The following is a 24,904-nucleotide window of genomic DNA, read 5'->3' on the forward strand; positions in this document are numbered from 1 at the left end:
CCCTTATTCTGAAAGTATGACTCCCAGTACTAGGTACCCCCAGAAGGGAATTATCCTCTCAATACAAACCTTGTCAATGGCCTTCAATCTTACATGTTTCAGTAAGATCACCTTTCATTCTTCTAAACTCTAACAAGTTTAGGCCTAACTTGCTTAACTTGTTTCATATGTTAAGCCTTTCATCCCACATATCAACCTAAAGTACCTTCTCTGCAATACCTGAGTTCAAGCACATTCTTATTTAAGTGGTAAGGATGGAGGCTAAAATTGTGTGTAGTACAAATACTTCAGATTCAGTCTCACCAGTACTCCCTGTACAGTTGGATTAAAAATTTCCCAAAATTTGTACTTCATAACAATGAATTGCAACATTTCTTTCGTTCTCCTAACAACTTACTACATCTGCAGGCATTTTGTTGTTTTATGTAATGACCCCAGAGACCATTTTACATTAACATTTTGTAATCTCTTTCCATTTAAATAATTGTTTTCTCATTCTTTTCAAAGTAAAAAATCCTAGTTTGCAACAATACACTCCATCTATAGACTTATTGCCCATTCACATAACTCTACAAAATACTTTTACAAGTTTGTTTTACTTCTTCACAACTTGTTCACCCAGTTATATTTTGTATCTACAGCAAACTTGGCTTTTGTACACTCAGTCACTTCATTCATATCATTCATATAAATTTTTAATTTAAATTAAATTTAGACATATAGCACATTAACAAGCCATTTCAGCCATGAGTCCATGCCGCCCAATTAACCTACACCCCCAATACGTTTTGAACAGTGGGAGGAAACCTGGGTCCCCGGGAAAACCCATGGTCACACAGGGTACAAACATCTTACAGATATCGTGAGATTTGAACCCCAGTCCTGATCTTTTAAGGCATTGCGCTAACTGCTACGCTAACCATGCCACCCCAATATTGATTGTGATTAATTGAGGTCTCAGCACTGATCCTGTGAGCATCCCTCTAGTTACAGATTACCAATGCAAAAAAATGGTCTATTTATCACATTTAATAAAAGAATGTGGGAACAGACGCACACAATGTATAAAGGAACGTGAGAACATACGAGCACAATTTATAAGGGAGCGTGGGGAATAATTTTAACGGGAATAAAACACGCACAATTAATAAAGAATGTGGGAAACTTCGTGACAGGGGAAAATGTTAAACAGTACACAGTTATTAATTCACACAGGCAATGCAGACATTCGCACATCATAAGCAGGGGTTATGCACACCCTCCCAGACCCGTGAATGAGAGTAGGTGGATCTGGCACCACTATCCATTCAAGGGTACACGCACGATCTCAGACCCCTGATAAGCTGAGAGTGGAAACTCTACTGCCAATATTGATCTATAGCAATTTGAGCAATAGCAATACTTCGACTCAGCTTCAGTGCAGTGTGCACTTTACCCATGACCCTTCCAAGCGATGTCTACAGTAGCACCTGTGGTGTCCGGGGCTATCACACAAGGCAGAGAGAGGAAAAGTCCTCTGTGTAAGTCCTCTAGCCAATATGGACACTAGGTGATCTGAACCAGCCAATGGCAAGGTGTGCACTGACCAGTGACTAGAGCAATCTGAACTGACACTCTACCTGCAAATAGTAACTTTGTCTACAATTTTTTAAACTTTGAGTGAAACAAAAAGTACACCATGTACTGACAGGTGATGTGACTTCCAAATAAGTTTCAGATGGGGAGGTCATGTGACCACCAGCAAAAGGCAGGGAGGCTATGCCTATAGACGACACTTTCCAGGTTCCAATATATTCTAATTTCAAAATGTCATTTTCAAGGAAGCACAAGGTTGATATTTTGAATTATTATCTAATTAATCCAATAAAACAAACTTTGTAGATACAGCTTTATGTAGCTTTAATCCGCTGATAAAAGATAAACATTTTGTATAACTTCACATAAAGATTTTAATAACAGTGAATAAACAAGGCATTCGGCTATATTTAAAGACAATGATATTCAACTTTAAAGAGAACTTTAAAAAGAAATAAGACGAAATAAAAGAAAATTATCTCGAGCTCACGTCTCCTTCATAGTTCATCAAAGAAAGAGATGCAAGCACTTAGTCTGCGTGGATATTATGACATATTATGTCACAGTCACTATGGTATCACTACAAACAATATTTTTTTCTTAAAGAGATAGACACAAAATTAACTAAGAATCAAAAACTCAAAGTTTTAACCTTTGCAATGCCTCCTCCACACAAAACACTGTCCCGCCCCAATAATGATTGTGATTAACTGAGGTCCCAGGACTGATCCTGTGAGTATCCTACTAGTTACAGGTTACCAATCCAAAAAATGGTCTATTTATCACAAGTTAGACTTAGTTAACCAATCCCACATCCATATTTACCTTCAACCCTGTGAGCTCTTTTTATGGCTCCTTATCAAAGGCCTTTTGGAAATCTAAATACAGTAGTTACTGGTTCCTTTTGTATGCACCTTGTTCGTAACATTTTCAAAGAATTCTACCACATTTTATTTCACATAATTCATAAAATCATGTTAAGTCTGCCTAACTGCCATGATTTTCTAAATGTTTCTTCCTATCATCTTCTTAACAATGTTTCCATAATCTTCTCAATGACAGATGTCAGGCTAATCAGTCTGTTGTTTATTCATTTCTGTTTTCAAGTCCCCTAATTGAATCAAGATATAACTGAGGAATATGTTGGGGATAAAAATAAAACCTGCAGATGCTGGAAATCAATTGAAAATTAAAAAGAACATTCTGAAAACACAGTAGATCTTCAACCTGAAAGATTAATTCTGCTTCTCTTTCCATAGTTTTGGACACAGGCAAAACTCTCCTATCGAGAAAATTAACAAGGAACACTGCTGTCTGATTCACACCATCCAGGACCTGCTCTATTCTTGCTGCTGCCATCAGGAAAGAGGTATAGATACCACAAGACTGGCACCACCAATGTCAGGAACAGTTGCTATTCCTCCACCATCAGACTCCTCAACCACAAACACAATCAGTGACTTATTTAAGGTCTCTTAATTTGCACATTATTTATTATTGAACTTTTTGTGTTTTTGTTGAGATTTCTTTATTTACATTTCTCTTTTGTATATGTATTTTTTTTCTTGAGTACAGTTTACATTACCAATAAGTAGAAATTCTGACTTGCCTGCAGGAAAAAGAAACTTAGGGTTGTATGTGATGTCCTGGAGTCCTCTCAGAATAAATCTGAACTTTGAATGTTTCCATTATTTTCCAACTCCACAGCCCCTCTTCCCCAACCTCACCCTCCTCTCTCCGCACTCCTTCCCCAACCTCACCCTCCTCTCTCCGCACTCCTTCCCCAACCTCACCCTCCTCTCTCCCCACTCCTTCCCCAACCTCACCCACCTCTCTCCCCACTCCTTCCCCAACCTCACCCTCCTCTCTCCCCACTCCTTCCCCAACCTCACCCTCCTCTCTCCCCACTCCTTCCCCAACCTCACCCTCCTCTCTCCCCACTCCTTCCCCAACCTCACCCTCCTCTCTCCCCACTCCTTCCCCAACCTCACCCTCCTCTCTCCCCACTCCTTCCCCAACCTCACCCTCCTCTCTCCCCACTCCTTCCCCAACCTCACCCTCCTCTCTCCCCACTCCTTCCCCAACCTCACCCTCCTCTCTCCCCACTCCTTCCCCAACCTCACCCTCCTCTCTCCCCACTCCTTCCCCAACCTCACCCTCCTCTCTCCCCACTCCTTCCCCAACCTCACCCTCCTCTCTCCCCACTCCTTCCCCAACCTCACCCTCCTCTCTCCCCACTCCTTCCCCAACCTCACCCTCCTCTCTCCCCACTCCTTCCCCAACCTCACCCTCCTCTCTCCCCACTCCTTCCCCAACCTCACCCTCCTCTCTCCCCACTCCTTCCCCAACCTCACCCTCCTCTCTCCCCACTCCTTCCCCAACCTCACCCTCCTCTCTCCCCACTCCTTCCTCGCTCCCTCCCCAGCTTCTTCTGCCACAGAGCCTCAATCCTCCCTCTTCCAATCCAGCAGCGTCTCCGTCCCCTCTTCTCCCCGACGTCCTCTCGCCCCGCGCGCGCTCTTCCGATCCGCCGCCCAACACGCGCTGCTGCAGCGGGGCGCGCGCGTTGGGTTCGACGAGGACGACCGCTGCCGCTGTTGGAGCGTTGACGGGGGGGGTGGGGGCGAGGGCCTCGAGGGTTGTTGGTGGAGGTGGAGGGAGTTAGGGGGATGTCGGATGAGCCGGGGTCGGAGCAAGGCTCCCGGGAGAGGCCAGGGACCAGTCTTCAATCGCAATTCAAATTCAGGATTAAACGCGGCACCTTGTCTGCGTTCAGAAAAGCCAAGAGGTTGAACAAGATATCTCAACTGAAGATAGAGACATTTAAAAAGCGGACACAGGGAAATGACATGGTGGTGCGGACACGGATCAGTTTTGCTACTTTAATAATTTCTGTTTAAAGTATAATCAAAGCAGAGTCCAGCTAAGCGGTAGGCTAAATGTTCACGGATGTCAGCCACTGGACAAGGAGGTAAATAAAGGTTAACTGAAAAAAAAACCAACCACCCCAATAGACCGGCAACTTTCATCGAACCTTATTCAGCGAGTGCACAAAAGTGTTGGAGAAACTCAACAGTCCTCGCGGCATCCATAGGCAGAGTTTCGGACCTGAAGAAGGATGGAGTCGGCCTCGAAACGTCGACTGTGTTGGACTGCTGCGCTGATATGTTTCCTCCATTGTATCTAGTTCTTGTTGGCTACTGTAGATATTGAGCTGGCCCGCCCACTGATGGCACATACCCATGTCTCATCCCCTGGGGTCTTGGGCCATGAAGGTCGAGCCACCTCTCCCTTCCCTCTATTCCTTTATCGAGATCCGGGCCGGCGAGGTTCTTCTGTATATTAAAGCCTCTCATTCCCCACTGATAACACATACCCTATGACTCCTCCCCTGGGGTCTTGGGCCATGAAGGTCGAGCCACCTCTCCCTTCCCTCTATTCCTATATCTGGATCCGGGCCGGCTAGTTTCTTCTGTATATTAAAGCCTCTCATTCCCCACTGATGGCACATACCCTATGCCTCCTCCCCTGGGGTCTTGGGCCATGAAGGTCAAGCCACCTCTCCCTTCCCTCTATTCCTTTATCGAGATCCGGGCCGGCTAGGTTCTTCTGTATATTAAAGCCTCTCATTCCCCACTGATAACACATACCCTATGACTCCTCCCCTGGGGTCTTGGGCCATGAAGGTCGAGCCACCTCTCCCTTCCCTCTATTCCTATATCTGGATCCGGGCCGGCTAGTTTCTTCTGTATATTAAAGCCTCTCATTCCCCACTGATGGCACATACCCTATGCCTCCTCCCCTGGGGTCTTGGGCCATGAAGGTTGAGCCACCTCTCCCTTCCCTCTATTCCTATATCTGGATCCGTCCCGGCTAGGTTCTCCTATATATTAAAGTCTATCATTCCCCACTGATGGCACATACCCTATGACTCCTCCCCTGGGGTCTTGGGCATGAAGGTTGAGTCACCTCTCCCTTCCCTCTATTCCTATATCTGGATCCGGGCCGGCTAGGTTCTTCTGTATATTAAAGCCTCTCATTCCCCACTGATGACACATACCCTATGTCTCCTCCGCTGGGGTCTTGGGCCATCAAGGTCGAGCCACCTCTCCCTTCCCTCTATTCCTATATCTGGATCCATGCCGGCTAGGTTCTTCTGTATATTAAAGCCTCTCATTCCCCACTGATGACACATACCCTATGTCTCCTCCGCTGGGGTCTTGGGCCATGAAGGTCGAGCCACCTCTCCCTTCCCTCTATTCCTATATCTGGATCCGGGCCGGCTAGGTTCTCCTGTATATTAAAGTCTATCATTCCCCACTGATGGCACATACTCTATGTCTCCTCCGCTGGGGTCTTGGGCCATGAAGGTCGAGCCACCTCTCCCTTCCCTCTATTCCTATATCTGAATCCGGGCCGGCTAGGTTCTCCTATATATTAAAGTCTATCATTCCCCACTGATGGCACATACCCTATGACTCCTCCCCTGGGGTCTTGGGCATGAAGGTTGAGTCACCTCTCCCTTCCCTCTATTCCTATATCTGGATCCGGGCCGGCTAGGTTCTTCTGTATATTAAAGCCTCTCATTCCCCACTGATGGCACATACCCTATGTCTCCTCCCCTGGGGTCTTGGGCCATGGAGGTTGAGCCACCTCTCCCTTCCCTCTATTCCTATATCTGGATGCGGGCCGGTTAGTTTCTTCTGTATATTAATGCCTCTCATTCCCCACTGATGGTACATACCCTTTGACTCCTCCCCTGGGGTCTTGGGCCATAAAGGTCGAGCCACCTCTCCCTTCCCTCCATTCCTATATCTGGATCCGGGCCGGCTAGGTTCTTCTGTATATTAAAGCCTATCATTCCCCACTGATGGCACATACGCTATGACTCCTCCCCTGGGGTCTTGGGCCATAAAGGTCGAGCCACCTCTCTCTTCCATCTATTCCTATATCTGGATCCGGGCCAGCTAGGTTCTTCTGTATATTAAAGCCTATCATTCCCTCAGCCTAGTCTTGGTGGTTTCTGACAGTGCACTACAACTTCCCATGGATGTAGCATGATCAGATTTACTCCACCACTTTGATGTACTCGCCGAAGAAGGACCTGTTGTGTGAAAGGTGCGCGGTTATAAGGTTCCATTGAGGTTGGTGGTGTTTTCAGTTTACGGTAATCATCTCCATTGCTGACAGCCAGCAAGCGCTGGCCACTGATCGATTGGTGGCTGGATCGGTGAATGATGAACCTGGGTCAAGGTGACTGTTGCAGACAATGTATCAATTCTACAAAAATAGTCACCTAGTCTATGCCTACAGCCCTACGGTCTGAATTTTACATAACTTGCTTTCCTGCGCTTCTTTCCTATGACCACCAATCCACACAATGTCTCCCCTGTCCACCGTTATTCTAGGTAGCAGTCAATTTCTGGAGGTGCTTGCTGTCTTGGCTGGCTATTCATTTGTGGGTTTGGGTGGGACTTGGGATAGGATATGTATTTTAAAAATATCCACCAGAAATGCCTTTCAGAGACCCACATCTTGGAATTCTCTGATGAACAATATATTCACAAGTTCAGGTTTTCCAGTGTTGACTTCACTGACATGTGACATTCTGACAGGAAAACTTCAATTATGCTCATGTGCCCAGACTTCTCGGACCCTGGAGGTGAAATGATGATTGCTCAACTTTTCTTTCTACCCTAGAATCCTCGTAATTGCAGTTGAAATCTTTCATGGCTCCCAGAATGTTGCTTACTATAACAAAGAAGTCACTCATAATTACTACTCTCAAAGAATTTACCAGTTCTGCTGACTTGACTGAACTTAACTGCTCTTATTGATATTTAATTATCCATTGACCCTGTACATTTGGGTGGGCTTGCTTAAGTTTTTTGTTTCATTAAAACAAATAACTCAGCATAATTAATTTCTTTATTGTAGAATATTCAGATTGTTAAAGTTGACAGTGACGAAGACTACCTAATGCATGAAGATGCAGGTGATCTGGTAATGCTATTCTATTGATCCATACTCTGATTCAGTAGAAGTGGGTTAATTGCCCACTTTGTTGTGGAAAAGGGATTGTTGATTGTTAATCAATTTCAGGGTATACATCTTAAAATGTAGATTAAAAGAAAAAGGTCATTTTCTATTTTTGGTTAAGATATTCCAGGTCAGGGTTGGCTTGGGATAGGTTGAAACCTATTTCTTGGTCGTCTATTAATCCTAGTTGGGGTAAAAGATAATTTAAGCCAAGAAACATTTTCATTTATTTTCAAAAATTTCTGACAGTGATTCCATAAATGTACAAATATTCCTCAAGAATTCCCTGTTATTATGTATCAAAAATGATTTGTGCCCATATGATTTCTGGCAGAAATTTTTGGGATACAAAATCAGAAATAATGGCAGTGAATTCCCTTAAGGAGGATTGATGATAGAACAGCACAGATAGAATGTTCAGATCCAATTATTCAAGTACCAAAATAAAAAAGTCATAGTTACATAAATTAAGGGCAAGAGGGGAAAAACTTTAGGAGAAATGTTAGAGGAGGCTTCTTCACTCAGAGAGTTGTGGCAGAATGGAATGATCTTCCAGAGGAGATACTTGCGGCAGGGTCCTTTCTGTCATTTAAGAGAAGGTTTGATGTATACATGGATATGAGGGGGCTGGAGGGTTATGGGCAGAGAGTGGGAGGGGGGAACTACTAGAGTTGTTCAAGTGAACCGGCGCGGTCTCATAGGGCCGATATGGTCTGTTTCCATGCTGTAAACTTATGTAAAAATTTGGTTAGACTCCACTTGGAATACTATGCAATTCTAGTTGCCCCATTATAGGATGATGTGGAGCTATGGAAAGGGTACAGAGGATGTTAATCAGGATGGAGCCTTGCTTAGAGGGTATGAGATATGGGAAGAATTTAAACAAACGGGATTTTTTTCTGGAGCATAAGAGGCTGTGCTGAAAGAAGTTTATAAAATTATGAGAGGCACTGATAGGGGTGGACACATTATATATTGAAGAATGAGTTATTAAATACCAAATACTCCTAAAACTATTCTGTTTGTTAGGTGGAGAATGTCACAGAGATTCACTATTTTCCAATTCCAGTGAGAATAGTAAGTTCTTTAAAGGTACCTGCTGGCATCATCTGTAGACCTAAGACCAGGCATCTTTAAATATCCTGCTGCCATAAAAACTATGTTTGAATCTGAGCAACATTTTTTGTGGTCTCTTGGTGGAGGCTGTGAAAATACTTCACCAATGAAATGTTTTGGACTTGAGTGAGTAAGAAAATTATCTGATATCCAGGAAGGTATGAGGGATATATTCATGTTGCTATAATTACATTTAGTGGAGATGTTAGAAATAAAGTAATCTGTGTCTTTCAGTAAGACAACCTTCCATTAAAAAAGATGTTACTGAAGAGTCAGGCTGCCACCACAGCACATGTTCCCAGATTAGGAATGAAAAGGTTCTAAAAACTTTAACAGACTCTTTCCTGTAAGGTAGATGTGGCATTAAATTCTTTCTCATTGCTCCATTTAAAAATAAATCCTCAAATTGGAGGAAGCTTGAATTTGGTAAACTGTAAGTCTTGTTTCAAAATATCTTGTTGAATGTGCACTCTTCATTTTGTGTTTTTATTAATGTTTCAGATTGGTGTTGAATTTGTCTTAGTGATGAGAAAATCAGATATTGGCACTGGTAAAAGTGAACTGGATCGGAGGATTTATCTGAGAAGGTTGAAGGAAATTGGCTTCAATATAATGGTAAGTAGAATAAAGTCGTGCAAATTCAAAATCTTACAAACAGAAACTGAATTATGAACTTTTAATACTTGTTTTTTTTAATTATTCCCTTATAAATACTATTTCACTTGGAATGCTGACTAATTTATGATCCATTTTAACAACCTTGAAAAAGAAAATTCCCTGATTATTAATTGTTTTGCATGTCACCACAAGATCATGGCAGTTAGGGAGGTTATTTGGACTCTTGAGTTTATGCTGGCTCTCTGCAGAGTATATAATTCAATCCTATTCCCTTACCTATTTGCTCTAACCGTGTCAATCTATTTCCAACATTTTGGTTGCAGTTTTCTTTTGAGACAATTACTTGCCTTTACTTCCATCATCCTAATGAGCATCCTATGGCAGCATGGTTGGCGTAGCGGTTAGCACAATGCCTTTAAACACCAACACTTGGGACCCAGGGTCAAAATCCCACACTGTCTGTAAGGAGTTTGTATTTTCTCCCCGTGTCTGCATGGGTTTTCCCCAGTGGCTCCGGTTTCCTCCCACCATTCGAAATGTATCGGGGGTGTATGTTAATTTGGTGTAAATTGGGCGGCACGGACTTGTGGGCCGAGATGGCCTGTTCCCATGCTGTATGTCTAAATTCAAATTTAAATGTGTCATGAGATTATTATTTAAAGTTATTTTTAAGAAAATTCTTCTTCACACCCCCTTTTTTCTTGCCCAAAACTTTACATTTCTTCCGCACTAGTCCTTGTAACATTGGTCAAAGGGAAGTCTTTCTTTCTCTCGCTTTTCTAAATTTAGTTTAATCTTCTGTACCTTCAAATCTCCTATAATTCTCAGTTGCTTCAGGAAAATAACTTCAGCTTCTGCATCCCGTCCTGGCCTATTAAAATTCCTATTTCCAAGAAATATTTTAGCATTATTTCCCAGCTTTCATATCCAATTTATGACATTAAAGCCCAATATTCTCTGTGCTTTTGTTAACTAATTTCTCAACATGCCCTGCCAGCTTCACAAAAATGCTTATGAAACCCTTATTCTAAAGTACTGTATATGCTGGCATGTAAGTCTGTACTTGAACTTTAAAAATGTCACTCCAAAACCAGGAGTCCTCTTGTACACCAGATATAAAATCTGAACCTTAACAGTGAAGTCTCAGTGTACACCTGCACCAAGTATAAAATCCAAACCTTAGCAGCAAAGTCTCAACACACCCCTGTGCCAAGTATAAAATCCAAACAGTAACAGCAAAGTCTCAGTGCATCCCTGCACCAATATAATTCCAAACCTTAACAGCGAAGTCTCAGCGTTCCTCCACAGGGTCCATCTGCCCAGTCTGACTGCCTTCGGCTCTGTACAGGCTTTAAATGGCCTGTTACCGTGGACTATTTTAAAATATGCTAATGATTTAAACTTTTACTGGGAAATTTACTTTTAAAATATTGTGGTAGTATCACTCCACTGGTCAATAGGATGGTTCGTAAAGAACTATTGGGGCAGTAAGACTTGGGATAGACTTATACAATGAATATAACTCAAAACCTCCATTTTAGATGGAAATACAGGGGGTCATCTTGTATACTGACATATATGGTATGTTCGTTGCCTCTCCCATTCCTTTTACCAAAAATTCATGACCTCACAATTACTGATGTTAAATTCCATTTGCTATTTGTTTGTCCATTTTACCAGTCTTTCTATGTCTTCTTGTATTTAATTCACATTCTCATTGTTTGGCACATTTCTGGATTTGGAATCATCAACAAATTTTGAAATTTTACTCTATATTTCAGCATTTTGAATTACTTTGGTCCTATCTCTGGTCATTGGTGGATATTCTTCCATTATGGAAAAATAGACTATGGTGTTTATCAATTTTAAATGGACTGACCCTCCTGTTTCACAAGCCTCATTTTGTTAATCATCCTTTTCTGTGGCACTTTATCAAATCTTTTAAAATCCATGTTCAGTGTTGTCCACTGGCTTCTCAATTTTAACTTCTGAATCTGCACCAAAATCTTCAATTAATTACCATATATACTTGTGTAATGGTTGAATTTTGGAGACCAATTTTTTTGGGATCAAACTTGGGGATTGACTTATACACAGATAATACTTTTGACCATGGTGCATATCTGTGTCATTCAAGGTGTCAAGAGCTCGGATGGCCAGGACTGTGTGGTAAGTCCTCGCTCTGGGCGTTGGGAGCTTGAATGGGTGGACAGCTGAGATGAGAAGCTGTGGTTGGGGCGTTGGGAGCTCTAGTGGGTGGGCGGCCAAGGAAATAGTTCATAGTCAGGGTATTGGGAGCTCCAGTGGGTGGGAGGCTGAGGGGAGGGTTTGTGGCCAGGGCATCAGGAGCTTGGATGGGTGTGTGGCCAGGGCATCAGGAACTCAGATGGGTGGGTGGCCGAAGTCAGGATCCGAGGTCGGGCTGTCAGGAGCTCCAGTAGATGAGCGACAAAAGCGAAGATCTGCGTTGGGGATGTCAGGGGCTCCAGCAGGCAGTCAGGGCAAGGATCTGTAGCCTGGATGATGGGAGTTCGGATGGGGAGGTGGCTATGGTGAGGATTCGTGGTTGGGGTGCTGGGAACTTGGATGGGCCGGCGGTCAGGGCAAAAATAGGGGGTTAACATTTATATGGGATAGATGGAAAATGTATGATGTTTGGACCAAAAAGGTGGGGGGGGGGGGGTAGGGTGTCAACTTTTACATGGGATCACCTATTGCACAAGTATATATGGGTCAAATTGAGTCTGTCCTTTATAAGATTGTCCTTTACAAGAAAATGTGTGCTGGTTCTAACTGAGCCTGTTCACTTCTCTTATCATTTTTAAAATCTTCACTACACTGATGTTAAATTGACAGACCTAAAGATGCAAGAAATATCTTCATACTCTTAAAGATGTCATGCAGTGCTTTTTATAATGTTTGGGGCGAAGACATTTTTTTTCCTTTATTTGCCCCTGTGTCCACAGTTTTAAATTTATAATCAAACATTTATAATTAAAGTGCTCATTCCAGAGTTTATTCAAGGTTATTTGGATAAATTTTGGTTTTCCCATGTAAAAATTACAGCACTTTTTAATACAGTTGTTGTGTTTGGAAAGTATCAGGTTTGGTGGGTTCAGAGAGACATCGGGACACAAGTGTTGTAATCAAAGCTCACTATTAAACACACGGGAGTCAAACGGGGAAATATCAAACAATACTTAATTACTCTATTACTAAACAATACCAGTAGTTATCTGTCTTTTCCAGCCTTTCACACATGTACATACCTCTCAGACAGGGACTTTCAAACACATTCCCAATTCCCTGTACCAACAGGGGTGCGGCTCTCTGCAAGCACTGATTTATTGCAGTACGACGGCTCAACTTAATAATTGGTGCACCTCTGTCTCGGTGGCCAGTGGAGAGCTCGCCATAGAACACGACCTTGGGAAGGCGATGGTCCTCCATTCTGGAGACGTGACTCACCCAGCGCAGTTGGGTCTTCAGCAGCATGGATTCGATGCTTGCGGACTCTGCCAGCTCGAGTACTTCAATGTTGGTGATGAAGTCATTCCAATGAATGTTGAGGATGGAGCGGAGACAGCGCTGATGGAAGCGTTCTAGGAGCCATAGGTGATGCCGGTAGAGGACCCATGATTCGGAGCCGAACAGGAGCGTGGGTATGACAACGGCTCTGTACACGCTGATCTTTGTGTGTTTCTTCAGGTGCACCAAAGAAGAGGTACAAGGACTGCTTAAAGAAATCTCTTGGTGCCTGCCACATTGACCACCGCCAGTGGGCTGATATCGCCTCCAACTGTGCATCTTGACACCTCACAGTTCGGTGGGCAGCAACCTCCTTTGAAGAAGACCGCAGAGCCCACCTCACTGACAAAAGACAAAGGAGGAAAAACCCAACACCCAACCCCAACCAACCAATTTTCCCTTGCCACCGCTGCAACCATGCCTGCCTGTCCCGCATCAGACCTGTCAGTCACCAACGAGCTTTAAGTGTAGTGCACACCTACCGACAACTCCTCCAGCAATATCCACAGTAGTGACCTGGCGTTGAGTGATGTCTGGAACTTTGACGAAGAGGCAGAGAGAAAGAAATATGGTATGAATCGATGCTTAAATTGTTCTGAGCTGGGCATCTGCTAAGTGAATACACTGGATAATTAAAATGAGCCAGTGGTAAGGTGTGCACTAATGGGTGGACGAAGTCCAACCTTGATTGGCAGGTGATGTGACTTCCGAATAAGTTTCAGACAGGTAAGTCACATGTTCCTCCACAATCCATAAATAACATTCCACCTCGGAAGTCACATCACTTGCCAATCATACAAACACAATGTGTAACTGGTTTCTAAATTGTAAAATCTAGGTAACATGTTATGACTGTAAAAACTTGTTTAAAATGATGTAAATCAAGTGGATCGATATACAGTACTGTATGCACAAGTTCCCTCCTTATGATGGACAAGGCACATGATAACACTCAATGACAACGTTTCACTGGCTTCCTCTACCCCCCTCCCTCCCCCAAACCAAGTAGGGCGTTGTGTTTCCGATGGAGCAGGGTGCTGTGGAAGCTGCTCCCCCGTGCGAGAGGGGAGGAAAGAGAAAGAAAATTGTCTCTTCGCTGACTCACATGCCTGGTTTCTCCAGCTTGTTTGGCATATGTGTGCATCTTTACCACCAACTTCTGTGAGCAGGCAGTGCAAGGTCAACCATAAGGTGCCAAAGCCAACTCTTGGCTAGCACATCCTGCTCCTTGGCTTCACATTTGGGTGCTTTCTTGGCACAGACTAAGATGCCTGCCTCTGTGCTATTCTGTGGAGAGGCGGGGACAAGCCAATAGGCATGCATCCAGGGTGTACCCGTTTTCTTGTGGGAGCGCCCCATTTTTCTGCGCTGTCATCTGACACCAGGATGCCATTCCTGCTCATGTTCCCTTTAAACGGGTGCTACATATGCCTGCGTTGGTTCTCTGTAGTGATAGCCAGGAGGAGTCAGGACTGAAAATTAGCCAAATTAGTTGCTTTTAAAAGTTCCTGAAGAGTCCACCCCATGAGGAATTAGTTTCTATTATTGAGGAAGCCTGGAAGGACGTTGTAATTTGTGCTGCACGCTACACAGTGGCATTGTCAATGGCCTCTGCTGTGGGCATCCATATGGTGGATCGTGAATGCCTTCTGACCATCCTGCTCCCAGATGTACCTCCAATGCTGCTGACCCCACAGTGGGTAATTGTGCATCTCCCACCCCATGACGTACCAACAAGGCATCTAAACTGCACAGACACTTCAACAGCTTGCATGATTTTATTCCCTAAGATTAGATCTGGTTCTTCGCTTTCTCTGGTAATGGTATCAATTTACTGTCTCAAAAAGCTTTCCACCCTCTTGATGCCTTTTACAGTAACCTGATCTCAGTTATGATTGGGAAAGTTGATATTCCCCTGTCATACCCTATTGCTCTGTAGCTCTTGAGATTAGTTTAAGAATGAGCAGGAGTTTCATGGCTAGTTGCATCTGCAAATGCAAGATGTTCCTGAATTTAAAACGTATGGTTCAAGGGTAAACAACAGCTTTTCAGGCACATGAAGTACAGCAAGAACACCATAAATCAATGGTTAAGGAAATGAAACAGGAGATCTAGCATGTTACTCAAAGCCAGGAGAAGTGGGGAAATTGTCAAACATGTAGGCAATGAACACCTACTGGAAGGAACACTTCAAAACTCTCTTCCAACACAACTCTGTACTTCACATGAGCACCTATAACTCCATTCCATAGCAATCTATTTTTGTCTTTGTGATAGTACAGATTCTATCACCAATGTGCATATGTACAGATTGTAGTGTAGGATGACTGTGATTGGCTGGGAGTGTAGTCACACCTACTGGCAGGTCTTAGAGGATTGCTCCTAGCCAGACCAGGTCATTCTGAACTGGTCAACCTACTTGTGATATGCTCCAGTCTTCTAGTTAATAAAAGCCTTGGTTTGGATCAACAAGCCTTTGATTCTTTCAACGCGCTCTACAGTCTTGCCCTGCTGCTACTTCTGATTGACATGAAAAGTGCTATATCCAAAACAAAAACATGACTGATGCCTTGCCACACTTGGCATAGAAGATTTTGTATCATATCTGTAGGAACATGAGGATATACTCATGCATATCATAAAGATACTCTGGATTTATGACCTGGTCTTCTGATATCTACGACGGAGACCAATTAACCTACTAACCATGCACATCTTGAGAGAAAACCAAAGTACCTGGAAGAAGCCCACACAATCACAGGGAAAATGTACAAACTCCTTGCAGGCAGTGCCAGATTCGAACCTAGGTTGCTGGCTCTGTAATAGAGTTGTGCTAATGTCTACGCTAATCATGCTGGCCTTATTCTATCCTCTTCCCAAGCTTTGTGTCATCAGAATATTTAGGGATGTTACACTTAGTTCCTTTCTCCAAATCACTGATGTGTAGCTGGGGTGCAGAGACTCACTCCTGCACAATCTCACTCAGCTACCTGGAGAAAACCTATTTATTCCAACTTTGTTTTCTATCCTTTAATAACTAGGGTTACATATGTAATGAGGGGATTTTGCAGACAAAATTAATGTTTTCTGTTTTTCCCTTCTGCTCCACTCATAACTTTTGGGTGGAGCAAAACCTGCACATCCAAGCAGCAACCATAAAAATAAATATAATTTCCATAATTGCCAGAACATCATTATTGTGGAGGTATATCAGTAATTAATCCATGTAATGCATTCTACAATGCCACAAAAGGCATTGTGATTCAATGTGTTTTAAGATTAAAGGTTATAGATCATACTTTCTCATAATAGAATATCTAATGCTTGATGTATATCAGCACAATGGGCTGATTATGAACCACAGATGGAAGTGGGATCAAAGAAGTGAAATTGGATATTTCTGCTACTGAAGTGAAAGCAAATTGTTGGAGGTAGATGTATGGTTGGAGTGAGAAAATGTTTGAAGAGATGTTGGTCTGATAGAAATAGAATCATGGTATACAAAATCAGTACAGTGAAAGGAAACCAGAGAGGATGGAATATCTGGAGGCCAAAACAATAAAAAGAATGAGCTAGATTGAATAAATCATGAGAGAAGAAAGTTGGTTGGCATAGTTAAGTAGCATAAAAGGAAAGGTTAAAGTTAACATTAAATGTCAATCCACGTGAACCTTTGTAAGTAGTCCCTTATGATTGAGGACAATCTCCACTCCATTGGCAGATGAAGTAGGAAGTATTTGGTGGGCAGTGTAGGGGTTGGATACTCGTGCCATTTCCAACATTTCCAAGAGAAAAATAGATTTTGAGATTTTAAAGCAAGTGCTGACAATGGAAGTCTTAAGCGGGTCAATGTTTGAGAGCAAGAAAAGATTGGCTCAGTACAACACCATTTACTAATTTGCTGACGATACCACACTAGGGAACTGCATAAAAAGGGATGATAAGTCAGCATACAGGAGGAAGATTAAAAACTTGACTGAATGCCGTATCAACAACCACCTCACTCAATGTCACCAAAACCAAAGAGCTGAATTTAGGGAAAACCAGAGGTGTACGATCAGTGATGATTAGGGAATCAGAGGTGGAGAGGGAAAACAAATTTAAATTCCTGGGAGTCACTATCTCTGAGGACCTTTTCCTGGATCCATCATATTAATGTCATAGTGAAGAAAGCATGTCAGCACCTCTACTTCTTCAGGCATTTGTGTAGGTTTTGTATGACATCAGAAAATTTGACAAACTTCTGCAGATGTTTCATGGAAAATGTGCTGAATGGCTACATCATGGCCTGGAATGGAGGCACCAATATCTCTGAGTTGAAACCCCTGAAAAAGGTAGTGGACACAGACCAAGACGTCACAGGCAAAACTCTCCAACCATTGAGAAAGTCTGCTGTCAGAGAGCAGCAGCAATCATCAAGAATCCACACCACCCAGGGCATGCTCTGTTCATGCTGCTACCATCAAGAAAGAGATATAGGTGCCACAAGACTTGTACCACCAGGTTCAGGAACAGTTGCTACCCCTCCACTCTCCAGAATCAATTAGAGATTCATTTAAGGACTCTGATTTTGCACATTACTTATTACTGAATATTAACTTTTTCTGTAGTGCACAGTGAGTTTGTTTAAATTTATCTCTTTTGTATATGTATTTTTTTTCTTGAGGACAGTTTACAGTTACTGCTAGATACAAATTCTGCCTGACATGCAGGAAAAATCTCAGGATTGCATGTGATGTCATGTATGTATTCTGACAATAAATCTGGACTTTGAACTTGAATGCTGATATGGAGCAATGGATTAATTTGAAACCAAATGATCACAAATAATGTTTGCTTTTATTGTTTTGTCAGAAAAAAGATGATGAGTTCAATATATTCTTTGGAATTCAAGCCCCTGACATGTTATTTGAAAAATATATATATCTTTTGGATATCGCTGAAAGGACAAGTAGCAGTACTGGACTGGAAACAGTCTCAAAGTCAACCAGGTATCACTGTTATTCAACTGCTAAATATTTTTGTTTTTAATATTACATTTAATAACATTAAAAATATTACCCATCTTTTCTTGATGAGAAATTAAGTAAATTTGCTCAGGTATTTTTAGTTTAATAGTTCACAAGATTTTATAAAAGGTTAGTCTTCATTGGAAAAAACACAAAGCTGGAGAAACTCAGTTGGTCAAACAGTGTACTTTATATAGCAAAGGTAAAGTACCTTGATGAAGGGTTCAAGCCCGAAACATTGGTTATGTATCTTTATCTTTGAGAAATAAAGTATATTGTTTGACCAGCTGAGTTTCTCCAGCATTGTGTTTTACTTCAACCATAGAGTCTGCAGACCCATGTTTTATGACTAGTCTTCATTGGTGTCATCCAATCGACTAAATGTGATTTTAAATGTTCTCCATATACATCACTTAAAAATAAAACTGAAAATAAATTGTACCTCCAGGAGCCTTGGCTGCATTTAAGTCTTATTTCAGAATCAGAATTTATTGTCTTGAACAAGTCATGAAATTCATTTTTTTGGTGGCAGCATCACAGTCCAAACATTTATATAAAGCACCTTACAAAAATCAATAAAAATAGTGCATGAAAAGTCATAGTAAGGCTGTGTTTTTGGTTCATTGATCATTCAGAAATATGATGACAACAGTCGTTGTGCCGCTAAGGGCTCATCTTTAGGCTCCCGTTCCTTTTTCCCGATGGTAGCAGAGGAAGAGGGCATGGCCTTGGTGGTGGGGATCCTTGAGGATAGAGGCTGATTTCTTAAGACATCACCTTTTGTAGATGTCCTCGATTAAATGAAGTCTGGTGCCTATAATGTCACAGGCCATTATGGAGATTGTTCTTGTCTTAAGTGTTGGCATCACCATACCAGACAGTGATGCAACCAGCCAGAATGCTCTACACCTGTAGAAGTTTTCAAGAGTCTTCAGTGACATACTGAATCTTCTCAAACACCTTACAAAGTATAGCGATTGGCGAGCTTTCTTTGTGATTGCTTTGACATGGAGGCTCCAGGATAGATCCTCAGAGATGTTGACACCCAGGAATTTGAATTTGCATATTTGGCTCTATATTTAGTAGTGATATTATCGGGTTTACTTAATCTGATATGGCAGAACAAATTAATGTTGCTTTTGTATTGGCATTCCCACAATGTGCATGGATTTTCTTATTCTTCACTTGTAGATGTATTTTTAAACATTTTCCTAACCCATTTGTTATTTGAATTTGAGAAATTGCCCTTTTCTGATACTTTGTTGTTCATAGTTTTTCCATTAATAATCCTTGTTTTTATAGAGTATTAACTGTGGCTAAAAAACAGCACTTCATACATACAGGTGCTCTTCATAGACTACAGCACAGTCTTCAACATCATTATTCCCAAAGTACTGGTCAAGAAGCTCCAAACTCTAGGCCTTTGCATGCCCCTCTGCAACTGAATTCTTGACTTCCTCACTGGAAGACCACAATCAGTATGGATTAGAAACTATGTCTCCTCCTATCAACACGGGCACACCTCAAGGATGTGCTTAATTCACTCTCACTATACACCCATGACATCTGTTCCAATGCTATCTACAAATATGCAGATGACAGAATCATAAACAGCAATGTGAAGGCATACAGGAGGGATATAGCTCATTGAGTGGTGTCATGCCAACAACTTTGCGCTTGACTTTAGCAAAACCAAGGAGATGATTGTGTACTCAGGAGGAAGTCAGGAGAACATGATCCAGTCATCATCAAGGACTCAGTAGTGGTGAGGGTCAAGAATCTCAAATTTCTGGGAGTCAATATCTCCGAGGATTTGTCCTGGAGCCTCATTGCCAATGTAATCATGAAGAAGGCTCGCCAGCCCCTATCCTTTGTTAAGCATTTGAGGAGATTTGGTATGTCACCAAAGACTCTTGAAAACCTCTACAGGTGTACCGTGGAGAGCATTCTGGCTAGTACAGAGGTGCTAATGCTCAGGACAAGAAAAAGCTCCAGAGGGTTGTCAACTCACCTGTGACATCATGGGCACCAGACTTCATCGAGGACATCTACAAGAGGTGGTGTTTTAAGAAAGTGGCCTCTATCTTCAGGGAATCTACCATCCAGCCCATGTCCTCTTCACTCCGCTACAATTGGTGAAAAAGATACAGGAACCTAAAGACGAGCACTCGGTGGCACAAGGACAGCTTCTTCCCCACTGCCATCAGATTCCTGAATGATCAATGAACCAAAGTCACTGCCTTACTTTGACTTTTCATACACTATTTTTATTTATGGTTGAAAAGTGAATGTTTACACTATGACGCTGCTGTAAAATAACGAATTTCGAGACTTGTTCATGATAATAAATACTGATTCTGAAATGTTTATGAATAATTAAAAAAGGACAGCATTTAATACATTTCTTGCATGCTCTAAAGAACTGAGTGCAATGTAACAGATTGGGAATACCATACTTCTATAATAGAATAGATTACAATGCAATGTTCTGCTCAATAGACTAATCAAAATAATGTTTTTTTAAATATTTTATTTTCATTTTCATTGACATAAAATTCAAACAAACCATGTAATTTTTTTAACCTTCATATTTATCCCCCACCTCCCCACCCTGGACTTCATACAACTGAAAGTACAGTCAATTAAATTACATTGATACTATTAAATTAAACAAAAGTAAAGAAACTCAAAACGAAACTGAAAGAAACATGTTGCCTCCACCACGTCCCACTTCTTTGATCATATTCATTTCCCTTCTGCGACGGATTGCTACAGTACCCCTATTTCGAAGAGGGGTTGGGGGAGACTAATCTATCTGTGTGCCAATATATTTCAAGTAAGGTTGCACACCTTAATGAATGTGTTATGTTTCTTTCTTAGATTGTATGTGATTTCCATATTCCATTTAGTTGGGAGTTGGACTTCCACGAAACCGCCATACACTTCTTAACCACCACCAAGGTGTCCTTCACAAACAAAATTTGGATAGTCTAAAACTCATTGTCCCCAATGTCTCCCAGAAGGTACATTTCTGGATCCTGTGGAAAATCCACTTTTGTAATTTTTTTAAAAGAATGTCCGCCCCCAGGACTTCCCAGAAAGATCTTACCTTTATACATAGCCAGGTGGAGTGGACAAAAGTTCCAACCTCCACACCACACCTAAAGCACATTTCTGAAATTTCTGGCTTTAATTTATCTAATTTTTGTGGTGTGAGGTACAATTGGTGCAAGAAATTGTAGTGCACCATCATGTATTGTATTGTATTGCACTGTTGATGACTGCAGTCATGCTGTCCAGACACAGGTCCTGCCACCACTCTTCATTGATTGTTGTACCCAAGTCCGACTCCCATCTCTTCCTTGACCTTTGTAAGCCCAGCTTCGGGTCCTCCCTCCATAAATCTTCGTCCGCGAAGCCAAGCCAAAGAAGAAAGAATTTAATATCCCATTTATATATAAATTCTCCTGCTATCTTTTCATCTACCAGATGTAGTCCATGCAAACTCCTCTTTAGTGAAAAGGGCACTCAGCTCCCTTTGCTCTTCTTGATCCAAATTTAGTAGTTCCAAAGAAAGCAAGAAATCATCTATTTTGGTAGGATCACCCCCGACTCAGATTTATACAATTCCTTATAAAACTTTCCAAATATTTTGTTTATTTATTTTGGCTTATATGAGATCTTGCCTTCCCCTGTCTGAATTGCATGAATTCTTCTTGAGGCCTCTTCTGCACTCACCTGCCAGGTCAAGACTTTGTGGGCCCACTTCCCCAGCTCATAATACTGCTGTCTAGATCTGAAAATAAACCTTTCTGTCTTATATTTTTGTAACGAATTATATTTGAGTATTTTATTCACCAAATTTCTATATTCTTCTTCTGTGCCCGCTCTTTGATAGTCCTTTTCCAGTTGTGCTATCTCCTGTTCTAAAGTGTTATCCTTCTTCTTGTGCCCCTTTTTAATGCTCTTGGTATAACCAATTATCTGGCCCCTTAAATAAATCTTCAATGTGTCCCATATTAGGAAGTTTTCTCAGAAGAGGGGCAGTTTGTCTCACAGAACAATTCTGTCTGAGCTCTAACAAATCTACAAACTTTCTTGTCTTGCCAACAGCAACGTATTCAAGTGCCATCTATACATTAAGGCCTGCTTATCTGGCTTGACACTGCTTGACAGCATCAAGGGTGAATGGTCAGGCAGAAGTTGAGCCGTGTACTTGGTCTCCACTATCCTACCCTTCAAAAAAAAATCAATTCTGATGTAGGAATTGTGTTGTCTTGAGTAAAAGTTGTAGTCCCTTTCTCTCGGATTCAGCTTTCTGGAGACATCTATGAGATTTAGCTTGTTCATAAAGGCCAGGGTAGACTTATCCACCCTGGCCCTTGTTACCTTCTTTGCTGATTTGTCCATGACTGGATCCAGACAAAAATTAAAGTCCCCTCCAATCAAAACCTTCTCCCTCCCTTTGGATACTATCAAGAATATGTCCTGTATGAATTTTTCGTCATTGAAGTTCGGGGTATAAATATTCTTAAGTGTCCAGGGCTCTGAGTATGTTTGATTCATGTTTCATCATGAATCTCCCCACCGAGTCAGTGACCACTTCCTTGACCGTCAATGGAACATTCTTCCCTATCAAAATAGCCATTCCCCTGGCTCTGGAATTGAAGGAGAACATTGCCACCTGGCCCACCCACCCCCTCTTTAACTTTAAATGCTCCTGCTTTGTAAGGTGGGTCTCCTATTAAAAGCACTATATCCACCTGCATCTTTTTTAGGTGTGTCAAGACTCTTTCTTTTAATCCCATTTGCATTAAAACTCACAAATTTGATAGACTTATCCATGATCCCTGGACCATTCTGTTTTATCTTTCCCCTTCCTTCTCATCCCCTGATACTTAACCTCCATCCTGACTCTCCTCCGTAAATTCTTGGCGTAGTCAACCATGTTCCACAGAAGAACTAAACAAATTAACAAAACTAACACCCACAATTCACAACAAAATGAAAAGCCCCCTAGAAACCCCCTGTGATAGTACAGATTCTATCACCAATATGTATATGTACATATGTACAGATGTCCCAGCTCTGCTGGGACCAAGGAAAGCTGCCTCAGGACCTTCGTGATGCCATCATCATCACCCTGTACAAAAATAAAGGCGAGAAATCAGACTGCTCAAACTACAGGGGAATCACGCTGCTCTCCATTGCAAGCAAAATGTTCGCTAGAATTCTCCTAAATAGAATAATACCTAGCGTCGCCGAAAATGTTTTCCCACAATCACAGTGCGGCTTTTGCACAAACAGAGGAACTACTGACATGGTCTTTGCCCTCAGACAGCTCCAAGAAAAGTGCAGAGAACAAAACAAAGGACTCTACATCACCTTTGCTGACCTCACCAAAGCCTTCGACACCGTGAGCAGGAAAGGGCTTTGGCAAATACTAGAGCCTCGGATGCCCCCCCAAGTTCCTCAACATGGTTATCCAACTGCACGAAAACCAACAAGGTCGGGTCAGATACAGCAATGAGCTCTCTGAACCCTTCTCCATTAACAATGGCATGAAGCAAGGCTACGTTCTCGCACCAACCCTCTTTTCAATCTTCTTCAGCATGATGCTGAAACAAGCCATGAAAGACCTCAACAATGAAGATGCTGTTTACATCCGGTACCGCATGGATGGCAGTCTCTTCAATCTGAGGCGCCTGCAAGCTCACACCAAGACACACGAGCAACTTGTCCGTGAACTACTCTTTGCAGACGATGCCGCTTTAGTTGCCAATTCAGAGCCAGCTCTTCAGTGCTTGACGTCCTGTTTTGCGGAAACTGCCAAAATGTTTGGCCTGGAAGTCAGGCTGAAGAAAACTGAGGTCCTCCATCAGCCAGCTCCCCACCATGACTACCAGCACCCCCCCACATCTCCACCATCGGGCACACAGAACTCAAAACGGTCAACCAGTGTACCTATCTCGGCTGCACCATTTCATCGGATGCAAGGATCGACAATGAGATAGACAACAGACTCGCCAAGGCAAATAGCTCCTTTGGAAGACTACACAAAAGAGTCTGGAAAAACAACCAACTGAAAAACCTCACAAAGATTAGCGTATACAGAACCGTTGTCATACCCACACTCCTGTTCGGCTCCGAATCATGGGTCCTCTACTGGCATCACCTATGGCTCCTAGAACGCTTCCACCAGCGTTGTCTCTGCTCCATCCTCAACATTCATTGGAGCGACTTCATCTCCAATATCAAAGTACTCGAGATGGCAGAGGCCGACAGCATCGAATCCATGCTGCTGAAGATCAAACTGCGCTGGGTAGGTCACGTCTCCAGAATGGAGGACCATCACCTTCCCAAGATCGTGTTATATGGCAAGCTCTCCACTGGCCACTGAGACAGAGGTGCACCAAAGAAGAGATAGAAGGACTGCCTAAAGAAATCTCTTGGTGCCTGCCACATTGACCACCGCCAGTGGGCTGATATCGCCTCCAACTGTGCATCTTGGCGCCTCACAGTTCAGCGGGCAGCAACCTCCTTTGAAGAAGACCGCAGAGCCCACCTCACTGACAAAAGAGAAAGGAGGAAAAACCCAACACCCAACCCCAACCAATCAATTTTCCCTTGCAACCACTGCAACCGTGCCTGCCTGTCCCGCATCGGACTTGTCAGCCACAAACAAGCCTGCAGCAGACGTGGACATTACCCCTCCATAAATCTTTGTCTGTGAAGCCAAGCCAAAGAAAAAAAAAAGAAAAGAGTGTAGGATGACTGTGATTGGCTGAGAGTGTAGCCACACCTACTGGCAGGTCTTAAAGGATTGCCCCTAGCCAGACCAGTTTATTCTGGACTGGTCGACCTACTTGTGATATGCTCGTCTTTTAGATAATAAAAGCCTTGGTTTGGATAAACAAGTCTTTGGTTCTTTCGACGCGCATTACACCCCCCCTCCTCTTTTTCCCCTCCCAGTTAATCTTTACCTCTACTGGCAGCAATAACCAAGCTATTAGTGCCAA

The 24,904-nt window shown here is 42.5% G+C and overlaps 1 protein-coding gene across 3 annotated transcripts in view; it reads left to right on the plus strand.

Moving 5' to 3' along the window:
• The first annotated feature begins 4,224 nt into the window (after window positions 1-4,224).
• LOC138744625 (anoctamin-9-like) overlaps window positions 4,225-24,904 on the plus strand; it is a 121,776-nt gene continuing 101,096 nt past the window's right edge. For 2 of the 3 annotated variants that reach the window (XM_069901064.1, XM_069901082.1), the window contains exons 1-4: window positions 4,225-4,430; window positions 7,513-7,578; window positions 9,232-9,345; window positions 17,731-17,867. In XM_069901064.1, the coding sequence (XP_069757165.1) occupies window positions 4,245-4,430; window positions 7,513-7,578; window positions 9,232-9,345; window positions 17,731-17,867 (503 nt within the window). In that variant the 5' untranslated portion in view covers window positions 4,225-4,244. The other variant, XM_069901075.1, reaches the window with a different exon arrangement.

Source organism: Narcine bancroftii, chromosome 1 (genome assembly GCF_036971445.1).
Source record: "Narcine bancroftii isolate sNarBan1 chromosome 1, sNarBan1.hap1, whole genome shotgun sequence".
NCBI lineage: Eukaryota > Metazoa > Chordata > Chondrichthyes > Torpediniformes > Narcinidae > Narcine > Narcine bancroftii.